This window comes from Muscardinus avellanarius (assembly GCF_963383645.1).
Source record: "Muscardinus avellanarius genome assembly, chromosome: 1".
Lineage (NCBI taxonomy): Eukaryota > Metazoa > Chordata > Mammalia > Rodentia > Gliridae > Muscardinus > Muscardinus avellanarius.
The window spans coordinates 207,315,848-207,340,977 of NC_137786.1; the positions used below are offsets into that span (position 1 = coordinate 207,315,848).

At 44.0% G+C, this 25,130-nt stretch overlaps 1 protein-coding gene across 1 annotated transcript in view; it reads left to right on the forward strand.

Moving 5' to 3' along the window:
* Window positions 1-25,130, forward strand: part of KIAA1549L (KIAA1549 like) — a gene marked incomplete at both ends in the record, with an annotated part of 277,076 nt that overhangs the window by 161,358 nt on the left and 90,588 nt on the right. Inside the window, 6 exons of the mRNA XM_080690604.1 lie at window positions 4,872-7,400; window positions 7,815-8,411; window positions 10,380-10,495; window positions 13,974-14,193; window positions 15,584-15,717; window positions 22,919-23,081. Of these exons, the coding sequence (XP_080546730.1) occupies window positions 4,872-7,400; window positions 7,815-8,411; window positions 10,380-10,495; window positions 13,974-14,193; window positions 15,584-15,717; window positions 22,919-23,081 (3,759 nt within the window). The remainder of the gene's footprint in view (window positions 1-4,871; window positions 7,401-7,814; window positions 8,412-10,379; window positions 10,496-13,973; window positions 14,194-15,583; window positions 15,718-22,918; window positions 23,082-25,130) is intronic.

The following is a 25,130-nucleotide window of genomic DNA, read 5'->3' on the forward strand; positions in this document are numbered from 1 at the left end:
GGAAAGATGACTCATTTTAACTTATCTCTTCATTATTTTGAGAGTCTGCTTCCATTCTTTTTTCCAACATAAATCCATCTCTTTCTCCTCATCGCCTCCTTAAATCTCTTCCCATTTAAGCTGTTCCCTTGTACATTTAGATTGTCAGTGGGAAATGTTGTCTAAACAGATGGGAATGTTTGGCCTGTCCATGGAAGGGGGTCTTCATAAACATTCCAAAAGGGTGGCCAGGCTGGGGTTTGTGCAGGAAACATTACTGTCTCTCTCTTGCATGAGGAACTTTATTTTCTGTGGATTTTTTCTTTGTGTGTGTGTGGGGGGGTCTGGGGATGGAACCCAGGGGCATTCTACCTCTGAGCTATACCACCTGCACTATTTTTTATTCTTTATTTTGAAACAGGGTCTCACTACGTTGTGGAGAGCTTCACTAAATAGCTGAGGCTGTCCATGAACCACAGTCCTTCAGCCTCAGCCCAAATGCTTGGATCCCAGATGCTGGGATTACAAGTGTGTACCACAACGCTTGGCTCTTTTTTGAAGACTGTTATCATTTTTGTCCGCAAAAGATAGTCCCAAACCCCTCACATGTATAAAGACATATATTTAAGAGAATGCTAGATTCCTGAACTCTGAGATTCAAAAGGGACCATAAATGATTGTTTCCATCTCCCACCTCTGGCTCAGTTCTTGCTTACAACCCCCCTGCCTCTCGTGCTTAGACCACTGCAGGTGTTCCCCAACTATTTGCTGCCAACTGCTTTGGCCCCTGTCTGCTCTCTTTTTCACTCTAGAGCCAGAATGAGTCTTCCAAAATACAGATTTGCTCCTGAAGATCACCCATCCCCATGCTCTCCATCAATCTAAAGCCTACAGGGCTCCAGTGGTCTGGCCAACACCCGCCCCTGCAGCCTTAACTTATGCCATGCCCCCTCCCCCGTGATCTTCCTGATCTGTTCCTTTGACTTGTTATACTTTTCTCTGACACAGGTCCTTTGCACATAGAATGCTTTTTGCTTGGTTAACTTCTACTCCTTTGGATCTTGATAGTCTCTTCCTTGGTGATGTGGTTTCTCTCTTCCTTGACTAAGTCACATCCTCCTGTTGCATGCTCTTAGAGACTCTGCATCTTTCATCTGTAACATTCATCATTCTTACATTTGTGATAATGTTTGCTTTAATATCTCCCACAGAACTGCAATTTCTATGAAGCCAGAGACCATGTGTATCTTTTTCCTTAAGACATTGCTTAATCTAGTGTCTGGCATATAACATTTGCCATTGGACAGAAGAAAGGGAGAGGGAGGGAAGGAAGGAGGGAAGGTGGAGGCGAATCAATCTAAAATATGCACCTCTGGGCACCTCTAGTGGTGGTCAATGTGTAACTCAAGCTAGTTCATTCTGTTTCCTATGGTTTTTGTTTTTGTTTATTTTTTGTTTATGTTTTTAGTAGTAGTAGTAGTAGTAGTGGTGATTGAGCCCAGGGGCACTTTTTAGTTTTTGTTTTGAACGGGGTCTGGCTAGGTTACTGAGAGTCTTACTTCATTGGTGAAGCTGTCCTTGAACCTGAGATCCTCCTGTCTCAGCCTCCCAAGTGCTAGGATTACAGACATGTGCCACCATGCCCGGCTCCATAGTTTTAATAACTAGAGAATTCTCTCTTTCATTATCAAGCTATGGTTTCTTTTTGTAGCTTTTCTCCAGTCCTGGTTCTGTTTATAGGGCATTAGAGAACACAGCTAACTCTTCTTCTGAATGTTTTAGGAAGGGAGTGCTCTCCACTGAGCTACATCCTCAGCCCTTTCTATTTTTGAGAGAGAGAGCCTTGCTAACTTGTCCAAGGCTGCCTCAGACTTGCCATCCTCCTGCCTTCAGGATTTATATGTTATATCCTGGAAGTTTCACTTGTCATTTCCTTTCACACCTCATTGGCCAGAACCAGTCACATGTCCTCAGCCAGCACCAAAGACATCCAAGAAGTTCATTCATGTAGCTTCACCACTTCATGGGCTCAGAATGTAGGGAAACAGAAATACTATCACATGGGAGTATAGTATGCAACACTTTTGAAAATTGTTCATAGAAACCTTTCTTTGTGAGGCCTATGGAATAGTGTTTCAACAACAGGTCCAGTAGAAGCAAATCCATGGAAGACCATCTGACTCCACTTCACTGGGGAGTTTTCCATCCGCCTCCTTTGGTCACAGCTACTCAGTTAGATACAAATCACACTCCTATGACCACCCAACATTCATTCTTCCATTCTGTTTGCAAAATTTTTATGAAAGATTTTTGCTGACAGTAAAAACTATTTGGCTCATAGCATCCTTTTTGAGCCATAGGCCATCTACTTGAAATAAGATGAATTTGTTTTGACTCTTAAATCCCTCAGTTGAGCCCATGGCTGAATCTATTTCAATGAAAGTACAAAAGAGGAAATGCTACATAAATTTTGTCTGACATCTAAGGAATAAAAATGGATTCTAAAGTGTACCCAGAAAACATCAAAATGCAAAATGATCTTATAATCACCCATATACATAAGCAGAATGCAGGCAAAGCGTGAGGCAAGCTATGTAGGAGAGATGCAACGGCCACGGGAAGGACTGGGCAGGAAAGCAGTATCCGCCTTCCTGGTAAAACAAGACCCAAGGGTCAGTGCCTCCCGAGGGCGCATGTGGTAAGGCGGGAACCCAACCATTGCAACTGTGAAGTAGTTCCCCAGGGTGCAGGTGTTTGACTGTAACACTGTGTGGGCGTGGGTGTCCTGGAGCTATGCACATCTTACCACTGATTTCTACTAAAGGGGGTGTTTGGTTAGCAGAAGCCAGGAGTTTTGGACACCCTAATGACTCTGATCTGGATATACGAAGCCAGACAGGCTGAGTGGGGCTTAATAAGGATGGCTGGCCCTGAAGGGCGTGATCTTGCTTACACAAAGGAGCCAAAGGCCCGTTGAGGATAGATATAGTATTGGTTTACACCCTGGCTGTTCTAAAAAGAACTTGAGGCCCATTTCTTGGACATCTGTAAATCTCAAGAACAAAGAATTTTAAAAACAAGACAACAAAGAATCAGGAACTTTTCCTCCCATGCTCCCTCACTCAGAATGAAAGACGCCCTCTGTCCTGACTTTTCCAAGTCTCACAAAAGAGAAGCAAAAAGAGTCTGTCTGAAAACCATCACTGCTTAGCTTTTGTGACTGCAGAGACCACTGCTTATTCTAAAAGCTCTAGTATAGTAGGACTTCGGCTTTGGTTGTCTGCTTTTTTGGCTGGCAGAATATCACAGGAGTGGAGTGGAGAGTAGGAACCAGCTTGAGAAAGCAGTGTGGAGAGGAAGCCTTTCAGGGGCAGTGAGGAGCCTTCATGTCCAGACTTGCTTCAAGGCCGTCTGTCTTCTGGTCTCCAGCATCCTCTCTCGGGCGTAGAACCCGAGGAACGACAGCTCTTTTGTTTAGTTCTTTTCTGTTTGGAGAGTCTGTCCTTCCACCTTCACCATCACATTTGTTCCTTGCAACAGCTGGCTGGGAAGTTCAGGCGAGCTCCTTGTCCTCACTGCCTGTGACTACAGCCCAGATACTCACACGCAGCTAGCTCCAGGTAGCCGAGGTTACATGCAGATCTAGAGCTTCTGACTTCACCTCTTGGCTTGTTTCTATCAGGTGGTCCTATGATTTCAGCTAATAATATAGAAAACTCTAGAAGTGTATTTGCTTTCTTTTTATTTTTAATTTAAGGGATTAGTTAAGGATACTCCCACCCCTATGCCATGGGGAGGGAAAACATCCTGCAGATGCGTGAAATTCCCAGCTTTCCCGTGGCTTCCTCTCCTCCTGCTGCCTCTCTGCCTGTGGTTTCGCACATTAGTGCTGACAGCTCTGGTCTCTGCAGGTGCTTCTAGTGACACCAGGCCTCATGAGAGGTGTCTCCTGTCCTAGGTTGGATGTGAATCATTTATCTTTCTGAAATAGCCTAATCTGAAAGAAATTGCCTTTGCTCCTTGACACAGTGTGAATGATAGCATCAGGAATCTTTTAAAACCAGGCAGAGAATTACATTTCATTGGAGTCATCTTTCCAAACATAGACAACCACAGGTATTTTGCTTGGGATGCCTTTGGTACCCAAAAAAAAGGTTCACCCTTGGATGCACAGACCTTCTTTAGTGTCATGCACTTTGGGTCCTTGGATGAAGCTTTCTCTTGGTGTCAGTGGCCACGGCAAGTGGCCACATTTGCCTTTGATTTTTCTAGGTTGTGGGCTAGGGGCATGGCTCGATGGGAGAGCACTTTTCTAGCATGCCTGAGGCCCTGGGTTCAGTCTCTAGCACTGTAAAAAGGAAAAAAAAGTTCTAATCTGATCTCTTAGGTTGTAAATTTTTATGTATTTATGTATGTATATATGTATGTATGTGTGTATATGTATGTATGTATATATTTACGGTACTGGGGATTTTGAACCCAGGGGAATTCTACATCCAAACTACACCCCAGCCCTATTTTTTATTCCTTATTTTGAGACAGGCTCTCATTAAGTTGCAGAGAGCCTCACTAAGTAGCTGAGGCAGTCCACAAACCTCAATCCTCCTGTTTTAGCTTCCCAAGTACTGGGATTTCAAGGGTGCACCACCACGCCTGGCTGGTTATGAATCTTATGGTTCAAGCCTCTTAAATAAATATTCCTTCATCAGAGGCTGCTTCTCACCAGCCTGCCCTGGGGGCGTGGGAGTGGCTATGGCATTTGTTTAGCTTGTTCGAGTAGTTTTGAGTGTCCTCTGGGATGCGTGGGAGCTCTGTGGTCCCGTCCTGCCCACCCCTAATCTCCGGCACCGTTTGGATTCAGAAACCTTATTGTGGATACTTTTGTTTCTTAGGAACAGATAATCTGCAGATACGTGTCACCCCAACCCTGGAGTCATTTCCTCGTGGGAAGTTGTTACCAATTTCACCAACATGGCCTTTCTCTGAAGTCAAGTCTTCCTCAGCCGCAGACGGGATCAAGAGCGCACTGGGATGGCCCCCTGACAACACGAGCTTGCTGCAGCCACCCCGGACACTTCAGTCCAGGACGCACCGTAGGACCAGGGCACATGTGGACTTCCCTTCTTCTTTTTACCAAGGAAGTGGACAGAGCGCCTCCCTGGAGCCTTCCAAGGATTCCACCGAGTCCCTAGTCCAGCTGAGGCCTGAAGGGGGAGGAGAAGCAGCGGACATGTCAGGTTTGCCTCACACCCGCATGCTGTCCCCACAGTCCATGGTCCCCCCATCGCGGCCACAAGTAGGGCCTCCCTCCCTTTCAGAGCACCCCCCGAGGTTGGATGTGCCGCCACTTCTCCCTCCACCTTCATCCCCCTCATCGGCCCCTCACTCATCTCATTCCATCACCTTTTCTAAGCCGGCTGAGCGGCCTACCCATGTGCCTTTGTTTCCCCAAATAGCTCCAGCTGAAACCTCCAGAGGTCAGGCTGTAGCTAATGTCCTCAACTCAGTTTCCAACAAAATAAACCACATTCCATCCCCAAATGCCCAGGATGTCCCCCATCTAGGTTTTACCGGATCCACGACAAAGCAGTACTCTGAGCCATCCTCAACAGAGGGTCCCCGCTCAGCAGGCACATCCACACCTGGGGATTTGAGCCCCATGGCAGAACCGGCCCACCTGCCTCCCCCTATCCTAGCACATGGAGGGCCTCGGCTTCCAGGTGGGACCCTGTCACAGTCCATGCTGGATGTAGCTTCAAGTCCTGCATTCACCCAGCCAGTCCACGCTACAGGGGCTAAAAGAGCGCGCGAAGGGGTGTCTTGGCCGACTTTTAAGAGCACAGCAGCTGCAACCCGTGAGTCTGAGCCTTCATTTTCCCAGACTGCAGAAGCAGTGGGCGTAGAAATGAGCAGCAGAAAGCTAGCCTCTGCTACTCCTGCAAATGACTTTGCTAACCCGCCGCATTTGTCAGCAGCTCCGGAGAATTCCAGAGGGCCCACCCTTTCGGCAGAACACCCATCTTCCTCTCTGGCGCCTCCTTCTCTACCTTTCGCCACGCCGGGTCAAGGGCAAGCCATCCTTTCTGGGGCAGTTCCCGCATCACCGTTGCATGGGAAAGGTGACCTTCCCTCCATGATTACTGTCCTGCAGCCCGCAAAGGATCCTGCCTCTCCATCCCTTGTGGCAGAAACACCCACTCCTCATGAAGAAGGCCAAGATGGGTCCTCTCCTGCTGTAGCCACGGGCTTCCCCCTCGAGAGCAAATCCCCAAATCCGCTTTCCACAACGTGGACACTTCCCCTGCAAAAAGAGGTCAGCATGACAGGCTATTTAGAGAAAAACGAAAAGGCAAACGAGACCATTCCTCTCCAGGACCTTCCAAGTAAAGAAGTTTTGAGTCTTCACACTGTACAGGGATTCACCTCAGATTTTAGCACTGGTCATATTTCATCTTCTGTCTCTGGTATCATTACGATGCCAGGAGTAAGCCATCTTCCTCCAAGATCACCTACACCATCCATGTCCACCATGAAAACCACCCAGACGCTTTCCCCATTTCCGGGCTTTTCCAACACCGTGCCCGAGATTCATGCAGCTGCTGGGGGCCCTTCTGAATTGCCAGCTTCAGCTTCCAAACAGGTGACAGCATTTCCCTCCTCCACCGATGTCTATGATTTCTCAACAATGGGAGGCACGAGGAAGCCAGCAACCACAGATGTTTTCTGGAGTTCTCTTTCAGCAGAAGCTGGATCCCTTTCCACAGAATCGACAATATCTGGCTCGCAGCAGCAAACAAATTATGATCTAAATGGTCACACAATTAACTCCACGAGTTCAGCTTCGACTTCCCTTCCCACTGGTTTAACTTCAGCTGCCAATGCAGTAAAATCTCAGGATTTCAAAGATCCTGCTGGGCATTTGGTGGCTGCAGAAGGCTTTACCATTCAGGATCTAGTGCTCAGTACAGGCACCGATCAGCCTGGACAACAGTCAGAAGGGGCCTTGGTTGGAAACTATACAGACCTCTGGCCCACAAGCCATAACAACCATTCCAGAAACATCCAAACAGCAAAGGCTGACTATTACCCACCCACGAGTCAACATTCTATGTCACATCCCTATTCGCAGCCACCTGCCCAGCCAGCCCATCATCCTCTCTGGCTAAGCTGGCCAAGTCTAACTTCTACCGATAGCTTGCAGGACATGCTTTCAGATGGGACGGATACGGGTTCCCAGATTTCCAGTGACATCTATCCATCACCTGGAATAAATGCTTCCACGCCATTCCAGAGCATTCTAGGATATCACTCAGCTGCTGAATCTCCTCCTAAATCGACCAGTGCCTTTCCCAGGACCCCCTTCAAAGTGCTGCGATCTTCTCAGCGCCCCAAGAAATGGACAGGTGCACCCACTAATGCAGGTAGTTTGTTTTCTGGCACCCCCAAAACAGGTATGATTGCTTTTGTGGAGAAAGCATCTTCAAGCTCAGCACAGATACCCAGCTTTGCTCCGAAGGCACATACCCTACCCCTTCAGGAGCAAGAGATAGCTACCCCAAATAAACCTGTTGTTGATCCTCTGTCCAGTTCGGTTTTGGAAAGCACTCAAAATCTGTGTCCTTTGCTGCAAGTGGCTTTGCTGTAAGTGGCATTCTCATTATGATTAATTGACTTAATGAGCCTAGAGCTAATGTACCTGAGTTCCACCTGCTGCAAACCCAGAGTACAGACGCTGCTCACCCTAGCAAACCCATAAGTTGCATCCATTCATCATCAGAACAAGGGATGAGTACATTCTGGGCCAATGACAAACTTTGCCTTTTTTCTCTTTACAGTGGACTTCTCAGTGTCATCCAAGATAGAACCAACAGTAGCCGCCGCCGCAGCCACATTGTTTCTGAGGAAATCGAGTTCACCGGCACTGTCTGCTGCCCTGGTTGCTAAGGGCACTAGCAGCAGCGGCTTAGCCAAGAGCAGCGTGGTCACTGCTCTAGCTAAAAATGTCACCAAGGCAGCATCTGGTCCAAAGGCAACAGCAGGGGCAATGCATACAGCCTTCCCCTTCACACCAACTTACATGTTTGCCAGGACGGCACACACTGCGGGCACACATACAGCCATGCAAGGGAACACAGGCACTGCCTCTGGCCTGTCATCCACAACTCACCTCCCCAGGAAACCACAAGCCATGCACACCGGCCTCCCAAACCCCACCAGGCTGGAAACACCCAGAGCACCCACCCCTCGCCCGCTGACCATCACAGCCGCGCTGACGTCCATGACAGCGTCAGGAAAGGCCACCCGGCTGCCACCTTTGCAAGCAGAAAACACAGATGCTGCTCTGCCTGCTGCATCCACTGCAATGGTCACCACCACCAGAGTAGCATCCAACCTGGAGTGCCAGATGTCCCATAAGCTCATGGTAAAGACAGGTGAGAGGCCACTGTCCTTCCAGATGGGCGTGGAACAGCAAGCCTGGCCTCAGAGATGCAACTGAGTGATTTCTCCTTCAGATGAGGGGTTCTCCAGCAGGGGTGATCCTGCCCTCCCTCCTCTGAGGGACTTTAGTCTTGTCTGGAGACATTTTTGGTTGTCACACCTGGGGGGAGGGTGCTCCTGGAATCTCGTGGGACAGGGATGGGGAATGCTGCTAAATATTCCACAATGCATGAGACGGCCCCTGCTAACAAAGAATAATCCAGCCCAAAGTGCAGTCAGCCGAGGTTGAGAAACCTTGATCTACATCAAGTGTCAGAGGAGAGAAGGAGCTTTAGGCAATACAGATTAGAGCCCTAGGATCAGTCCTGACTTCAGAGGCCAACAGGAGGCTTCAGTTCTTCGTGAGAACACCCATGCGCATCGTGGTCTGCCTGTAGAGCAAAGCGGTGCTGTCTCGCATGAATAAATGAGGTGATCTGCTTAATAGAATCTTGGAAAGTGCTCCAGAATTCAGAAAAGCTTTTTGTCATATGGTTTCTCAATCAGCAGATACTGAAAGTATGGCTCCTACCCCAGGTGGGAGCCCGGGATTTCTTTTGATGTTGTAAAGTAGACTTTCTTGAAAATGTTGGAGAGGCAACACTGGAACAACAAGCTGAAGCGGGATGCTGTCTTTTCAGCCCTGCTCCCCAGGCGCGGCAGAGCGGGCCTAGAATGCGCAGGGTGCTTTTAATAGTGCGGTAGTGTTTGCTATAAAAAGCATTAGACAAATTATTTGAAAGAGCATGCCAATGTGGAATGCTCACATCCCGCCTTCCTCCTCACCCCACAAAGAATTCAATGGAATTATATCTTGAGACATATCCTGTTCTAAAATGGGAAATTGTGAAACTAGGCATAGAGGAAAATACAGTATCTCTTTCCATTTCTCAAGAAATTATACAATATGCTTTTCCTCTCCCTTCCTGCCCCCCATAGAAACCTCTCTTCTCCCTCACTGTCCCCCAAGCCCAGCCACAGCTAAGCAGTCACCAGCTCCTGTGAGCTCGACCTCTCCTCAGCCCATTCACTCTAACTGGCTCACACTGCCGCGCCCCTGGCTCACCCCCATCGTCGCTCACCGAAATTCCTGTGGCATCAGCCATGTTTATCTCCCTGCTTTCAGAACCTCCCCCTCTCCAATCTGTTCCCCACTCTGAATTCAAAGGAACCTTCTGAAATATATTCCCTTTCTTAAAACTCTTCATTTCCCAGTGCTCTCAGGACCAAGCCTAACGTGCACAGTGGAGTACTTCGCTCTGACCCCTGCCTTTACACACAGCGTTCCTCTGCTGGTAGCGTGTGGGGAGTCCCTTCCCCTGGCCTGCCCCACTCCTGTGATCCATAGAGACTCACCCTTGGGCCTAATTCCCATGGAAACCTCCCCGGTCCTCAGCCCCTTGCACCACTCAGGGCGGGACACTTCTATTAGAAGCTCTAGTGACATCCTGGGCTTCTCTTCTGATAGCCCCTGTCACATTCAATCACGAGAGCCTATTCTCCATCCTGCGTCCCCAGCCCTATCTCTGTACCACTTGTGAGATGGGATTGCACCCACAGATTCAGGGTTGTTTGGGACTGCAGTGCCTGTAGTGGGTGCTGCTGTAGGAATTTCACTGCATGCGAACCCACATCAGGCAAGCCCTGTAGAGCCCTGTGTTCAAGGTCACAGGCAGCCTGGGTCAGAAATGAAGTGCCGCCGGAATACCATCTCCCTGTCCACCAGGGCCGCACAAATGGCGAGGACCTTTTCACAGGACTTTTAAAGGTTGGACAGTCACTACCCCAGCCTGTCTACTCATGGGTGGCCTTTGCTCAGCAGCTTTGCTCAGAGTTTGTAGGAGGTGGTGGCTGGGAGAAGAGGAGGGACTGTCATGAGTTCACAGCTCACTCTTATACCATGTTTCTGTCTCGCCCCACAGTTCTCTTTTTAACCCAAAGGAGAGGGCAGAGTGGTGAATTCCTGAAGCTCAACATAGCCAAAGGGCTGACACAGGCACTGCGGAAGGCTTTCCACCAGAACGACGTCTTGGCTCACGTAAGCACCTTGCTCCGTACCGGCTAACCCACCCTCCTCTTCCTTTGGCGCCCAGAGTGTGCTTCCACTATTTTCCTCCTCCCTTGCTCCCATGTCTGCTTTGCCAGAAGTGGCATCGTTCTTCACTTTGGTAAATAGCTAATATGCTGTGGCTGGAGGAAAAGGTCACATCCTGAGATAGAAAATTGAGACTAATTGCTTTATGTCGATTTGTTTTAAAGCCTGGATATACAGTTTTAAACTGCCCCTTATCCCATTGTGTGGGAAAAACATTTAATATTGTCTGTGTAATTTCTCTAGAAACCAACCATTGCTTTTTTTCCTTATGTTTCACACCACTGTAAAGAGTGATTTATTTCTGGACATTTAAATATTTCTTTGACTTGTAAATCAAGTCCAACTTTGCTTAAATTGCCAGTGGCAGACAGGGAAGTAAATGTTTTTTCCCTCCAAACACTTTAGTGCCAAGTACATTTTAACAACTGCTGGCCGATTCCGATGGCAGATCCGAGCGATGGATGCTTTGTTTTACACTCTTTTGGTTTGATTCCAAGTGTTAAAGCCGTAAATGTGATTGGCAATCTGTGGCCTCCCTTTTGCACCACTTAAAAATATTGTTCTGGCTTCCTCCTTTGATGTCCTGTTTGGCAGCTGTATTCCACTGAGTACTCTCCTCCCCCATCATGCCAAGGACTGGAGATGAGACTTGGCATGTTGTTTATTGCTCATGGTCAACCTCTCTTCTACACTTCTAAAAGAAAAAGAAATGCATTACAGAGATTACTTGTGTGGTTTCTGCCCCAGAAATTTCACTTGAAAGTTGAACCTTTCTTGTTAGTTGCCGGATACAGTTTTCACTAAACTTCAGCCATTCTCCATCTATTCTCATAACTTTGGTCTTGTCTGCATGTCACCCCAAACCACTGTAACAATGAGCATTATTTTTTTTCTAACTGGCTCGCTTTTAAAAGTTTAAACACATTTCTTTTGAAAGAGTATTTGGTATTATGACCATACTTAAAAAGCAGGATCATTTGCCACAAATAAAAAGTAATGGTAAAAATGAGAATAATGAAAACTAAACAGCTTGCTAAATTCAAGCTGAACGTTTTGGCCTACTGGAGGTTCCAAGGCCGAGCTGGCGTCCCTTTGTTTAAGTATTTGCTCTTTGAGGTAATTAGTAGGGTTGAGAGGGGAGCAGCTTTCTCACTGGTGAGCTGGTTGTCTGTGGCTGTGTCCATGGTCTGCCCTGGAACGTTTCTTGATTCTGCTCACAATCATCTTTAGTAAAAGAACTAATAAGAACACACTGTTGAGTGGCCAAAGCATATCTGTTCTGTTGAAAAATCAGTTGTCTTTCTTTGGGAAATACATGTGACACTTTTTTTTTTCAGTGCTAGAAATTGAACCCAGGACCTTATGCATGTTAGGCAAGTACTCTACCACTGAGCCATGTCCCCTGCCCTGCCACGGCACTTCTAATGGAGATGCAAGAATAAGGAAAATGCAGGTGTTCAAAACACGCTGACATAGGGGTCCAGTTTTACAAGACAAAAAGAATTCTGGAGATGGGTGGTGGTGCTGGTTGTACCTGTTATGTATGTATCTAATATCACTGAGTAATACAGTTAAAGATGGTTAATATGGCCGGGTGTGGTGGCACACGCTTGTAATCCCCGCGCTTTGGAGGCAGAGACAGGAGGATCGCGCAGGTTCGAAGCCAGCCGCGCTGGCTTAAGAGACCCTATTTCCAAAAATAAAATAGGTCTGGGAGTCTAGCCCAGAGGTAGAAGGGCTTCCAGAAACCCAGTACCACCAAAAAAAAAAAAAAAAAGATGGTTAATCTGGTAGATATTATGTGATGTGTATTTTACTACAGTAAAAAACAAAAAACAAAAAACAACAAAAACAAAAACAAACATCGGGAACACTCTTGCAAGCACCTATGAAGTAGAGACCAGGTGAACACTGCAAGACGGTGACTGTCTACAGGTCAGGACCTGACCACAGTACACTTGGAACTCACACTTTCCAGCTGCCAGAACTGTAAGATGAGACAATTCTGTTATTTAAGAAAATAAAAGGGGGGATGTGTGCTATGGTATAGATGAGCAGTAGAACACTTACTTACCTAGCGTGCACCTGGCCCGTGCACAAAACTGTTTTTAACACCTCAAAAATAAATAAATAATAGAAAAAAGAAAGAGGTTCTGAAGCGATATCTACTGTGTGTGCATATATGTGTGTGTGTATACATATATGTATAAGCGTGAATGTGTATCTGTGCATAGATATGAAACACATATTCCTAGGGAAGAATAGTCAAAAGAAAATACACCTAGAAGTTATTGTATAATTATATTACAGTGTTGGTAGTAGTATTAGAGGCAAATTGTTACTCTGTCTTCCAGATATGCTAATTCTATAATAAACATTACCTTTAATATGTACAAAATGAAAAACACTTTCCTGAATGTTAATATATAACACCAATAATGCAAAACAAAATAAGAATGAATTCTAAAGCCTCAGAATCTTCCCACTGAGACAGAGGTCAGGTCGTCAGTGTCCCCGAGGGCTCGGCTGTGAGAGAGGCTCTCTGTGGCTCAGCCCCACCTTAGCCCTGAACTAGAGTCCTAGCCAAGGACAGAAGCATTCTCCACTCTTCTCTCTGCATCTAGAGTGAGGAATGCACTTGACTTACTTCTTGAAATATCCCCTAAAAGTGCCCCACAGAAGTCACCACTTCTGCCTTTTAATTCTCATACATGGTAAATATAATAAAGCTCTCTTTCCCAGCATTCCACTCTTTAGAAAACTCTCCTGCCCATTGTCTCCTCTCTGCCTTTTTGGTGATAATTAGTGCTCACAAGATTATACTAAGGCACTTAAAGAATCCTCAAACACAAATATAATCTTATCCCATGTAGGTTTGATGTAAATATTTATTTTGTTGTATTATGATATTTTGAAATTTAGCAATCTAGATATGCTTTACAGGACTGTTAGAATATTTGCTGAATGATAACATCCTATTCCCAAGCCTTGCTAAGTAACAGTTGTAGCTCTAAGAAACAAGAAGGACTTAAAGTACTGTGGCCAGATGCTTCCCCTAATCAGCAATAACTAGGAGGAAAGGGGCAACAGGAAGAGGTCGAGCTATAGAAAGGGCCCTATAGCGAAGCAATTAAAGTGACCAATCAGAGGGTATGGGATAGGGGAGGATGGAACCTCTTTAAAATTCAGGAGGTACGTAAACAAATGTATCAAAGTTAATCACCAAACAAGCATGGGATCGAGGGAGGGGGAGGGAATGGGATGGGGGCTGGATGAGGGCTAATTGGATGATGTGTGCTTGTATATCCTCTCAAGTCTTGTATTCCAGTGTGATGTATGATTACAATGCACCAATAAAAATAAATTTTAAAAAGTACTGTAGAAGAAAACAGTAAGTTCTGGGTGTCAATTTGTTTTGTAGGTGGACATTCTGGAACATTCTCATAATGTCACGGTTGGTTATTATGCTACCAAAGGGAGGTTGGTATACTTGCCTGCTGTTGTGATGGAAATGCTAGGTGTTTATGGAATCAGCAACGTCACTGCAGATCTGAAGCAACATACCCCAAACCTTCAGTCTGTGGCAGTCCTTGCCTCCCCATGGAAGCCCCAGCCTGCAGGCTATTTCCAGCTGAAAACAGGCAAGTAACTCAAAATAAAAGGATTTCTGTGCATTCTAGGATGAAGGGCAGTACCAAGTGGATACCAGTTTTAAAACTCCATTTCTAGCCTCTCCGTCATCTTTTAAACTTCCTGGGTACCTTCTTCAAAAGGCCCCACTCCCCACTCATCAAATGTCCAAGTTCCTTGCACATCAGGCTAAACTTTTCTTTCTTTTCTTTTTTTTTTCTTTTTATGTGGATCATATTGAAAATGGCATATATTCAGACTGTGCTTGGTGCCCTCTCCCACCCCCCACTTTCCCTTCCCCCTTCCAGCAGTGAGTGTCCAGGTCGACCATGCTACATTCCTACTTTTACACATATTTGGATGTAGCTCCTCCATTAATCAACCTCAGCCTTCTTCGTCTCCTACCCTTCCATCTCAGGCTAAACTTTTCTAAGCCTACATTTTTAGAAAGGTTCCATCATAGGAGCTTTTCTTCTCAATTTATATAAAGAGTACACATAAGCACTGAGTACTGTATTTTCCCCTGTATTACCAGTAGATACTAATCAGAGTTGAGCCTCTATAAAATCTATACCTTCAACTGGGCACGGTGGTGCATGCCTATAATCCCAGAACTTGAAAGGCTTCAATAGGAGGACTACAGATTTGAGGCCATCCTCAGCCACTTAGAAGGATCCTCAGCATCTTAGCAAGAGTCTGTTTCAAAATAAAAAACAAAAAGGGCTCGAGGTGTAACTCAGAGGTGGAAGGCCCCTGGATTCAATCCCCAGTGCTGCTGCTGCTGCTGCTGCTGCTGCTGCTGCTGCTGCTACTACTACTACTGCTACTACTACTACTACTACTACTACTGCTACTACTACTACTACTACTACTATAAAAATTTAAAAACTATAGTTTGGAGCAAAAGGTTCAAGACATCACTGAATCAGAATCTCTGAGCTTAGACTTTATAATATTTCTTTCTTTCAATACCCTTGGTGATTTCTGATTTGCAAAGTTTGTAAACCACAAAAGTGAAGAAACCACTGGAATGGAAACACTCAATCAATTTGGTAATGGAGGTCAATTGATTTTTCTCCCCTTCATAGAAATAGAAGGCGTGATCTCTCTTAGGTTATTTGTCAGTCTTTCGGCAGACGTGTACATATTCCAATTGAATAAAATCATGACATCCTTGCATTGGAAGGGATCTCAGGTTAGATCATGGTTTTAATTTTTTACTGTTTTAAATCATTTTAAGAGTCACTTTCAAAACTACAATCAAACCTTGACTGGGCTTATTGTTTATTCATCTTGTTTTTCTAACCTGAAGTCATGCTGTTTTATATAGTGACTGCTATTAAGGCCAGGGCACTAAGATGCAGAGCTTTGGTGGGTGCTGATTTATTATTCCCATTCTAGTGCTGCAGTTTGTGAGCCAGTCAGACAACATACAGTCCTGCAAGTTTTCACAGATCATGGAGCAGAGGCTGCAGAAGGCGTTCCAGGATGCCGAGAGGAAAGTTCTGAACACCAAGAGCAATCTGACGGTTCAGGTAGGGAGTCAATTAGACCTGGTTCTTTTGAAATTGACATTTAGCATAAGTGAATTACTGGCTTCAGGTGTATAGTTGACAGAAAACCACAATGACTTGGGTTCCCCATTTCAAAGCTGCATGTAAATGTGACTTCACACTTTGGGCAGGTCATGGTATTGGTGAGGATGTCTGGGGTCTGGTCGTGACAAGAAGGATACTGTGTCACTGTGCACCTGCTATAGTTTGGGGTTTTAGGTTTATTTTCTCATCAGGACTTTTTAATACATTTATTATTTTTAAAAATTGGACTAGAATCAACTACATAAAATATGTCAAATACCTCATATAAAATGAAATAAGTGATTTCATTTTAAATATTAACTCATCAAGAGTTCATCAAGATTTGTCTCTTGTGTGATTTGCATTGGATTCTTTTCTAATATCCACATGAACAATCACACACACACACACACACACACACACACACACACACACACAGTCACACACTTATGCCCATACACTTTATATTGAGGGCTTGCTATGTCAGAAACAATACTAAGTGTTTTACAGATATTTGCAACATAATACTTAAGACATCTTTTTGAGATATTCTTACCTCCATTTCACCAAAAGGGAACTGAAATTTCTGGAAGGTCATATAGTTAGAAATAAATGGAAAAAAGACTTGAGCCAAAAATCCATCCTTTATCCGTGACCCTCTATTAGCATCCATGCAATGTAGAAATGGGGCCCTCGATGAAACTTTTTGAAAACAACGTGAATTCTTTCCCAGGGAAATCCCACTCCAGGGGCAAATATTTCAGCTTCCAGGATAACCATGCACACACTTACCAGCAACAGCCTTTCTCAGACCCGGTTTTTGCAATTATGTAGATATTATCCTACTAAGGACAGATGCTTCTTTAATGATATTCATCCAGCCCCCGATTTCTCTAATTAACTCTACAGTTCAATGTTTCTGTTTTGACTACTGAACTAAAGCCTGTGCAATTAGACCTGGTGCTTTTGAAACTGACATTTAGCATAAGTGAATTATCGGCCAAGCCAATATGATGTAGAAAGCATACAATTTAATTTGAACGAGCAGCTTTCCTTTCCTAGACTCATCCAAAGTGTATAAGGAAGTATCTCATTATGATTTATTTCATATTAGACTAAGATCTAAAAATGTGTCGGGGACCTAAGATTTATGTAAGGATTGTGACTCAGCTTTCTTGCGGGAAATCTTTTTCTTTTTGATTGAATTTGTGATTCTCACAGGTGCATAAGCCTAGTTGGAGCTTTGCAGCAGAGCATACTTTAATTGTATTCAGAAAGCACAGACTTATTGAGCACCTGCTACTTGTCAGCAGCAGGAGGGACAACAAGATAAATAAGCTGCCCTTGGCATTAAGAAGCCTCTCTTGTGTTGTTGTGTACTAGTTATGCGCCATCAGATGAAATTTGGTCAATCAAATAACAAACCTTCCTCAGAAAAGACTAGACCAGGTGATTTGAACATTGCCTCTAGATAAATTTTAGATGCTCTTGACCATTTTGAAGGATATTGAAGTTAATGGATAATTGGATGAATCGTTTTATTAATTCCATTTTGCTTCTTGCCTTGGCTGACAAGAATCCCAGAACCATATTTGTTGGCTAGATTTAGCAACCCTGTTGGCCCCTATGTCATGCATAAATAACTATGTTCTAACCATTTTCCTGTCTAACATCTATTTTTCTAGGGCCTAGTTTTGTAATTAAGAACATTCCACCGGGTGTGGTGGCACATGCTTGTAATCCCAGCATTCCAGAGGCTGAGACTTGGAGGATCATGGTTTGCTGATAGCCTCAGCTACTTAGTGAGGCCCTCTGTAACTTAGTGAGACCCTGTTTCAAAGTAAAGAATAAATAATAGGACAGGGGATGTAGCTTGGAGGTCAAATGCCCTTGGGTTCTATCCCCAGACCCACAAAAAAAGAACATTCTATATTATTGTATTAAATATACTTTACAAGGTGCCTTGAATCCTTTGTAGGATATAACTATGTAAATAATCAATTTATTCAGAGAGTCATTAATAAAATGCCCTTTAAAAAATACTTGATAGCCTTGGCATTAGAGGATAGATTACAGTTGACTCAATTAGGACTGTTTTGGTTGTGACAGAATCCAAGCTTATAAGGCTTACACTAAAAGAGGAAATGATTGGCTCATGCAGTTGAAAAGTTCCCAAGCTTGTTTATTTCAGGCACAACTGGATCCACGTACTTCAAATATTTCTTCATGAAGTTCTCTTTCTATCTCTTGGCTTGCCTTGCTCTGGGCCAGCATCACCCTCAGCCCTGTCAGGTGGCCCCCGGCACCTTCAGATTTATTCCATTCTCACTGCTTATGGTCTTGTGGAAATAAAGTGCCTTTTTACATGTCATTAGAGTCAAAATACTGGGATTGGCTCTCATTGGACCCACCGTGCCCATTTTTGGATCAATAACTGTGGCCAAGGAGATGAAATGTCCCAGTAAACTAGGCCTGGCTTGGTTGCCCCCACCTGAAGTTTGAATAGGGCAGCACATGGACAGGAAGAAGGTGAGAGGTGGTTCCCTCCAAAAAAAATATTTTGGTGCTGCCATAGAAGAAAAAAGGATGGATACTTGGCAAGCAAAACAACAGCTCTCAGCTCCATTAACCTACAGGTCTAATTAGCTAAATGAATCGTGCCATGAATGAGTGAGAAGAGATCAGGCCAGAAGCTCCAAGCACTCAAGGGTAAAGATATGATGGGAAATTGCTCCCTGTAAAGGACAGTTTGATTTGCATTTCTTTGAGCCTCTTTTGTAGAGCTTACTGGATATCTCTATCTTTTGAGAAATGTCTATTTTGAGTCATTTGACCATGTAAATCTTACTGGGACAAGGCATGATGCTCACAAACTAGTTCTGTGGTCTTGATCTCGGGTTCATGGGTAACTTATTTTGGAGCTGGTATAGCCAAGAAAAATGATCACACTTTTATTATCTATACAAATGAATATATTAAAGAAAATACAAATTAATGTAAAGGCATCCTATGTTCATGGATTGGAAGACTAAAAATTGTTAAGATACCATAATATCAATGGGATCTATATAGATTTGATGTAATTCCTATCAAAATCCCAGTTATCTTTCATCTTTTTGCAAAAGTAAAGAAATCCATCCTAAAATTCAGATGGAATCTCAAGAGACCATGAATAGCCAGAGAAATCTTGGAAAATAAGTACAACATTTGAAGGTTTTGTACCTCTGATTGCAAAACTGTAATAAATAAAATAGTGTGATACTAGCGTAGAGACAGATATATAGACCCATGGAATAAATAGAGCCCAGAAATAAACCCTTTTGTATAAGGTCAAATGATTTTTCACAAGGATGCCAAGCCCTTTCAAAGTGGGAAATTATGGTCTTTTCAGTAAGTTGCAAAAACTGGAAGTTTACATGCAAAGAATTAAGCTCCACCCTTACCTAACATCATCAACCAAAATTAAATAAAGATGGATAAAAAACCTACATGTAATAACTAAAACTGTAGGGCTCATAGCATAGAGGAAAATTTTATGACACTGGATTTGGCAGTTTTCTGGAAATGACACCAAAAGTGCAATTAACAAGAGAAAAATAAATAAATTGGATTTTATCAAAGTTAAAAAATATTTATCTATCAAAAGACATTCTCTACAGTGTGAAAAGACAACCTTCAGAATGGATTAAACATGTGGAAATCATTTAAGTGGATAAGAGGTTACTATTCAGAACACGTAAATATATTAAGAATTCCTGCAACCCAACATTAAGATGCCAAATAGCTCTATTAGAAATGATCAAATGGCGGCTGGGCGTGGAAGTGCACGCTTGTAATCTCTGGCTTGGGAGGCGGAGACAGGAGGATCATGCTGGCTCGGAGCCAGCTTCTCTGGCTTAAAAGACCCTGTTTCCAAATAAAAATATAAAAAAGGTCTGGGAGTGTAGCCCAGAGGTAGAAGGGCTTCCAGGAACCTCAGTACTACCAAAAAAAAAAAAAAAAAAAAGAAAGAAAGAAAGAAAGAAAGAAAGAAAGAAAGGGTCAAATGGCTCAAAATAGACATTTCTCAAAAGATAGAGATATCCAGTAAGCTCTACAAAAGAGGCTCAAAGAAATGCAAATCAAACCTATCTGATAATAAGCCAGGCACAGTGATGTACACCTATAATCTCAGTACTTGGGAGGCTGAGACAGGAGGATCACAAATTTGAGGACAGCTGTAGCAACTTAGCAAGACCCTGTTTCAAAATAAAAAATAAAAATGGCTGGTAGTGTAGCTCAGAGATAGAATGTCCCTGAGTGCGATCCCCAGTACCAAAAACAAAAACAAAAATCACAAACAAGCCATGAGATAGCTCTTCATGTTAATTAGGAGGACCATTCTCAAAAACAACAAACCAAACCCCAGAAAATAGTAAGTGTAGGAGAGGATGTGGATAAATTGTAATTTTTGTGCACTGCTAGTGGAGATGCCAAATGGTGTAGCCACTATGGAAAACAGTATGGTAGTTCCTCAGAAAAAATGAACATAGCATTGCCATGTGACCTAGCAATTCCATTTCTGCATATATACCAAAAAGAATTGAAAGCAGGGACTCAAATTAGCTATTTGTATTCCCGTATTCATAACAGCATTACTCACAACAGCCAGAAGATGGAAGCCACTCAAGTCCATCATGGGTGAATTGATAGACAAATGTGATATATGCATACAATAAAATATTATTATTCCCTTTAAAAGGGATGACAATTCTGACACATACTACAATATGGATGAACCTTGAGAACGTTTTGCTGAGTGAAATAAGCCAGTCACAAAAGGACAAATACTCTATGATTTCTCCTAAGATAGATATCTAGAGTTGTAGAATTGATAAGTGATTCCATTTATAAGAGCGATGTATAAAATAGAATGGTGGTTGTCAGGAGTTGGGGAGGAGAAATTAAGACTTGTCTAATGGGTGCTGAGCTGCTATTTGGGATGACGGAGAAATTCTGAAGATGGATGTTGGTGATAGTGGTACAACTCTGTGAATGTACTTAATGCCACTGAATTACATATTTAACAATGATTCAAATGGTAAAATTTATGTTTTGTTTATCTTCCCACAATAAAAAATATAATTTACCAGGTAGAATGTAGTATGTACAAAGTATCCATATTGCAACTTAGGCTTGGAGATACAGTGAGATTTAGTTTTGTTGGAAGATAGAAGATATTCACAATAAAGACTGAAACTTTATCATTGTTATATTCTGTGCAGTGTAGGGGATTGAGCCTTGTGTGTGTGCTGGACAAACACTGTACCACTGAGCTGTTTCTCCAGCCCTAAAAGCTTATATTTTAGGCTAATATTTATTTGTTATCTCTTTAGATGACAGGATGGTGAGGTCTTTTGAATTGTTCAGAAAGAAGTACCTTTCTTTTTGGTACCCTGAGACAGAGGCTAAACCATATTCTAGAAATACTTTCCAGAGAAGAGAGGAAGAGTTGGACAGAAATGTTGATTCCGTTTATCATTAGTCATGGGAATATGGTTCTGGGTTAGAGAACTGAAAAGAGAGCTTCCACCTGTGGGAAACAGTGGAAAATAAAGGAGGTGTCCTTGGCAGCCTTCTTCAAGGTCAGGTTTGAGAGGGAAGCTGCATGATGAACATCTGAGTGCAAAGGTCTGAGAAACTCTGGATATCAGTGAGCCTCCTGGCCCAGAAGACAAAACATACTCAAGAAAAGGCGATTTGAGGAGAATTCAGTGAAGGGCACCTTGTGGAAATGTGGGCAGAGATGAATACCCGGGCTGTAAGAGTTGGGCCCTGACAGGGCAGGGAAGGGAGCAGTCACAGGTGACCCCACAGCGAGGGAGTGCAAATCATTTCCCTATTATGCTAGTTGATGCCCTCATCTTCCCTGTCTGTCTGCCCTCTCTCCCATATCTACCTGAGCCCTTGAGCGGAGGCCAGCCAGCAAAAGAGCCCACGGAGGTGGCCCGCCATGCTCTTTCTGTAGGACTTCAGGGCCAGGGCAGCTGGCCAAGTGCATCTGGAGCTCAGGGCTGGGGGCGAAGGCGCACACAGAACTTAGCAATATCGTGTTTTCAAGTCAAATGACTTCCTCCTCCATGCGTTTTTCAAATCTCATCTGTGGGATATTTTTCAATGTCCATACATTGACCCAGAAAACCTCATTTTCCAGCAACTAAAAAACTGAATTAGAAAAAATATGAGAAGAAAACCATGTCATTTCAGGGATTTTTTAAACTTTTTTTTTATTAAATTAGTGGATCACTAGGCAATGTAATTGCTCTCCAAAGAACATATTGTATATCTCTGAGTTTCTTTTATAATCAGGTTCAGTCGCCTTGCCCATGATAAGGTTGGTGATCAGCACTGTAAACACTGTATATTCTTGGGCCTTTTCACCTGAAAACTTACCTCAAGCTTGACTCAAGACTTCTCTGTCCGGACAGTTGGACCCTCCTTAAATTTAACTTTCCTAGTATCTGTTTTATGTCTTCAGAATTATAGCAGTCACTTGAGACAACTCAGTCCCCAGGAAAATTACCCCAGTGATTAAGAATATGAAATCAAGCCAAACATGGGGGCATATGACTGCAGTTCCAGTACTTGGGAGGCTGAGACAGGAGGATCACAGTTTGAGGCCTGCCTTAGTAGCTCAGTGAGGCCCTGTTTTCAAATAAAAAATAAAAGAGGACTAGGGCTATAGCTGAGAGGTAGAATGCCCCTGGATTCAATCCCTAATACCCCCACCACACACACACACACACACACACACACACACACACACACACCCTGAAGTCATACTTGGATTTGAATCTTGACTCTGTCACTTATGGGCTATGTGACCTTGGGTAAACCCCTGGAACATTCTGGGTCTCCATTTTCTCATCTGTGCAAGGGTGTCATGATTGTGCATACCTAGGGTTGCAGCGAGGATGAAATGACATGATGGGGCCTTGGCAGGCGGCTGGTGATCAGCTAGTGATGGCCCTTGTTATTCTTGTCTCTTCCTCGCTGTTTCCTGCTGCCCTTTCTTCCCCACCCAGAACTTCTGCTCAGACCGCCCTTCCCACAGCCTCCGGAAAAAAGACCCACATCTTATTTGGCCTGTCCCCCTCCCTTTCCTCCCATGTTGATTCAGATCGTGAGCACATCCAACGCCTCCCAGGCCGTCACCTTGGTGTACGTCGTGGGCAACCAGAGCACGTTTCTCAATGGCACCGTCGCCAGCAGCCTGCTCAGCCAGCTCTCGGCAGAGCTGGTGGGATTCTACCTCACCTACCCGCCGCTCACCATTGCCGAACGTGAGTACGTCCACATCGCCTACGGGGGCCCTGTTGCTTCCCTGGGAAGCAGAACTCTGGGTGTGCCAAGCCATGGATTCCTTCTACTATCAGAAAACCACAAACAAAGATGCACTTAAGTGGAGGTTGAGCTGATGAAAAATACAGTGCACGTTGAAAAAAAAAACAGAATAAAACAAAACACCTGCTAGGTTCCTTTACCCTTCACGCATCTCATCCCACTGAATCCTCCCAACCATCCCATAAAGTGGGCACAAAATTAGGAGAGAAAACTGAAGCTCTAAGAGGTTTCACAAGATACCCATTCTCCCATAGCTCATGGGGCCCGGAACCCCAGCAGTCTGCCTTCTGACCTTACGATGGCTACCAGCAAGGGCATCTGTCCTCGGCCAATCTAGGTGGCTGGGCTTTTCTCCTTCTTCTGCCATGAGCAAGTGTTTTCAGGCCTCCAGGCCCTGCCCTGGCTATAGATACCTTAATGCAACCTAATTGCAGCCAACATCGTGACTTCCCTTGATGAGGTCCCCATAGTCTGTAGCCTCATCTCCCTCTAATGCTTCCATTACACAATCCTCATTACCATGCAGCAGGCAGAAACTTCGATGCCAGTGCAGTCTGCATTTGGTACCCAAACACTTAACTTGGGAGCCAGGGGAAGTAAAGGTTTGTATTCCTAAATTCTTACATTTCCCAAGGTTAATGGAAAAGGTTTTTTTTTTTAAAAAATTAGCAAAACTGTTTCTTAATTTTCTTCTATGGCAGTTTTAGATAAGTAAGTGAGATAATATTTCATGTGAATGATGTACTAAGCACATAGTAGCCACCAAAAATTGTTTTGAGTGCTTGTTTACTGGCAAGCTTTTCAAGCTTCTGTATAGTAAGGAAAGAGGACACTGAAAAGACAGTGTCTTAAGCCGGGCGTGGTGGCACACACTTGGAATCCCAGCATTCGGGGGGCTGAGACCGGAGGATCACGGTTCGTGGACAGTCTCAGCTATTTAGTGAGGCCCTCTGCAACTTAGTTTCAAAATAAAGAATAAAAAATAGGGCAGGGGGTGTAGCTTGGAGGTCAAATGCCCCTGGGTTTCATCCCTAAACCCTCAAAAAAAAAAAAAAAGAAAAAAGAAAAAAAGACTATCTTAAAAGATGGCCTGGTATGGTGGATACGCCGGTAATCCTGCTACTCAGGAGGCTGAGATAGGAGGATCACAGTTTGTAGCCAGCCTCAGCAACTAGTGGAACCTTTCTTTGAAATTAAAAATATGGCTGGTGGTATAGCTTGGAGGTAGAATGTCCCTAGGCTCAATCTCCAGTACCACAAAAAGGGAGAAAAGATGGCATTCTGTCACATGGCTGCATGTGTGGAATTTATTTTCTTTCAGCATTTTAGTATTCTTAATAATCAAAGGCTAGGATATAATATCTGTATGCCACACTGTATGCCAGACACTGTCCTTAGTCCTTTTCATGTATTAACTCTGAGAGTCACAATATTTGTAAGGCAATATGAGACCTTTTAGTAGTATTTGGCTACTAAACTTAAGCCCTTGACATTGAAAAAATTCATTCAAGCAAAAAATTATTTCTAATGATCTTAGTGATGGTCGGATAACTCTCTCTCTCTCTCTCTCTCTCTCTCTCTGTGTGTGTGTGTGTGTGTGTGTGTGTGTGTGTGTGTGTGTGTTGATGGGGATTGAACTACTCAGGGGCATCCTACCTCTGAGCTGTACCTGCAGTCCTATTCTATTTTTAATTTGGAAACAAGGTCTAGCTATGTTGCTGAGAGCCTCCCTTAATTGCTGAGGCTTACCTCAAACCTGCGATCCTCCTGTCTCAGCCTCCCGAGTACTGGGATGACAGGTGTGTACCACCACACTTGGTTGGCTAGATAACTTTTAAAGAGAAAGCTCCAGCTAAGAAAGGTTGCAGCTATGGGTCTTGGTAAAGGTCATTCTATTTATGAGGTTTAGATGGAAAATCTGAAAGTGCAAAAACCCAGAGACCCTAAAAATTCTTTATCAGAAAGTTGACCTTTTACTGCCACCCAGT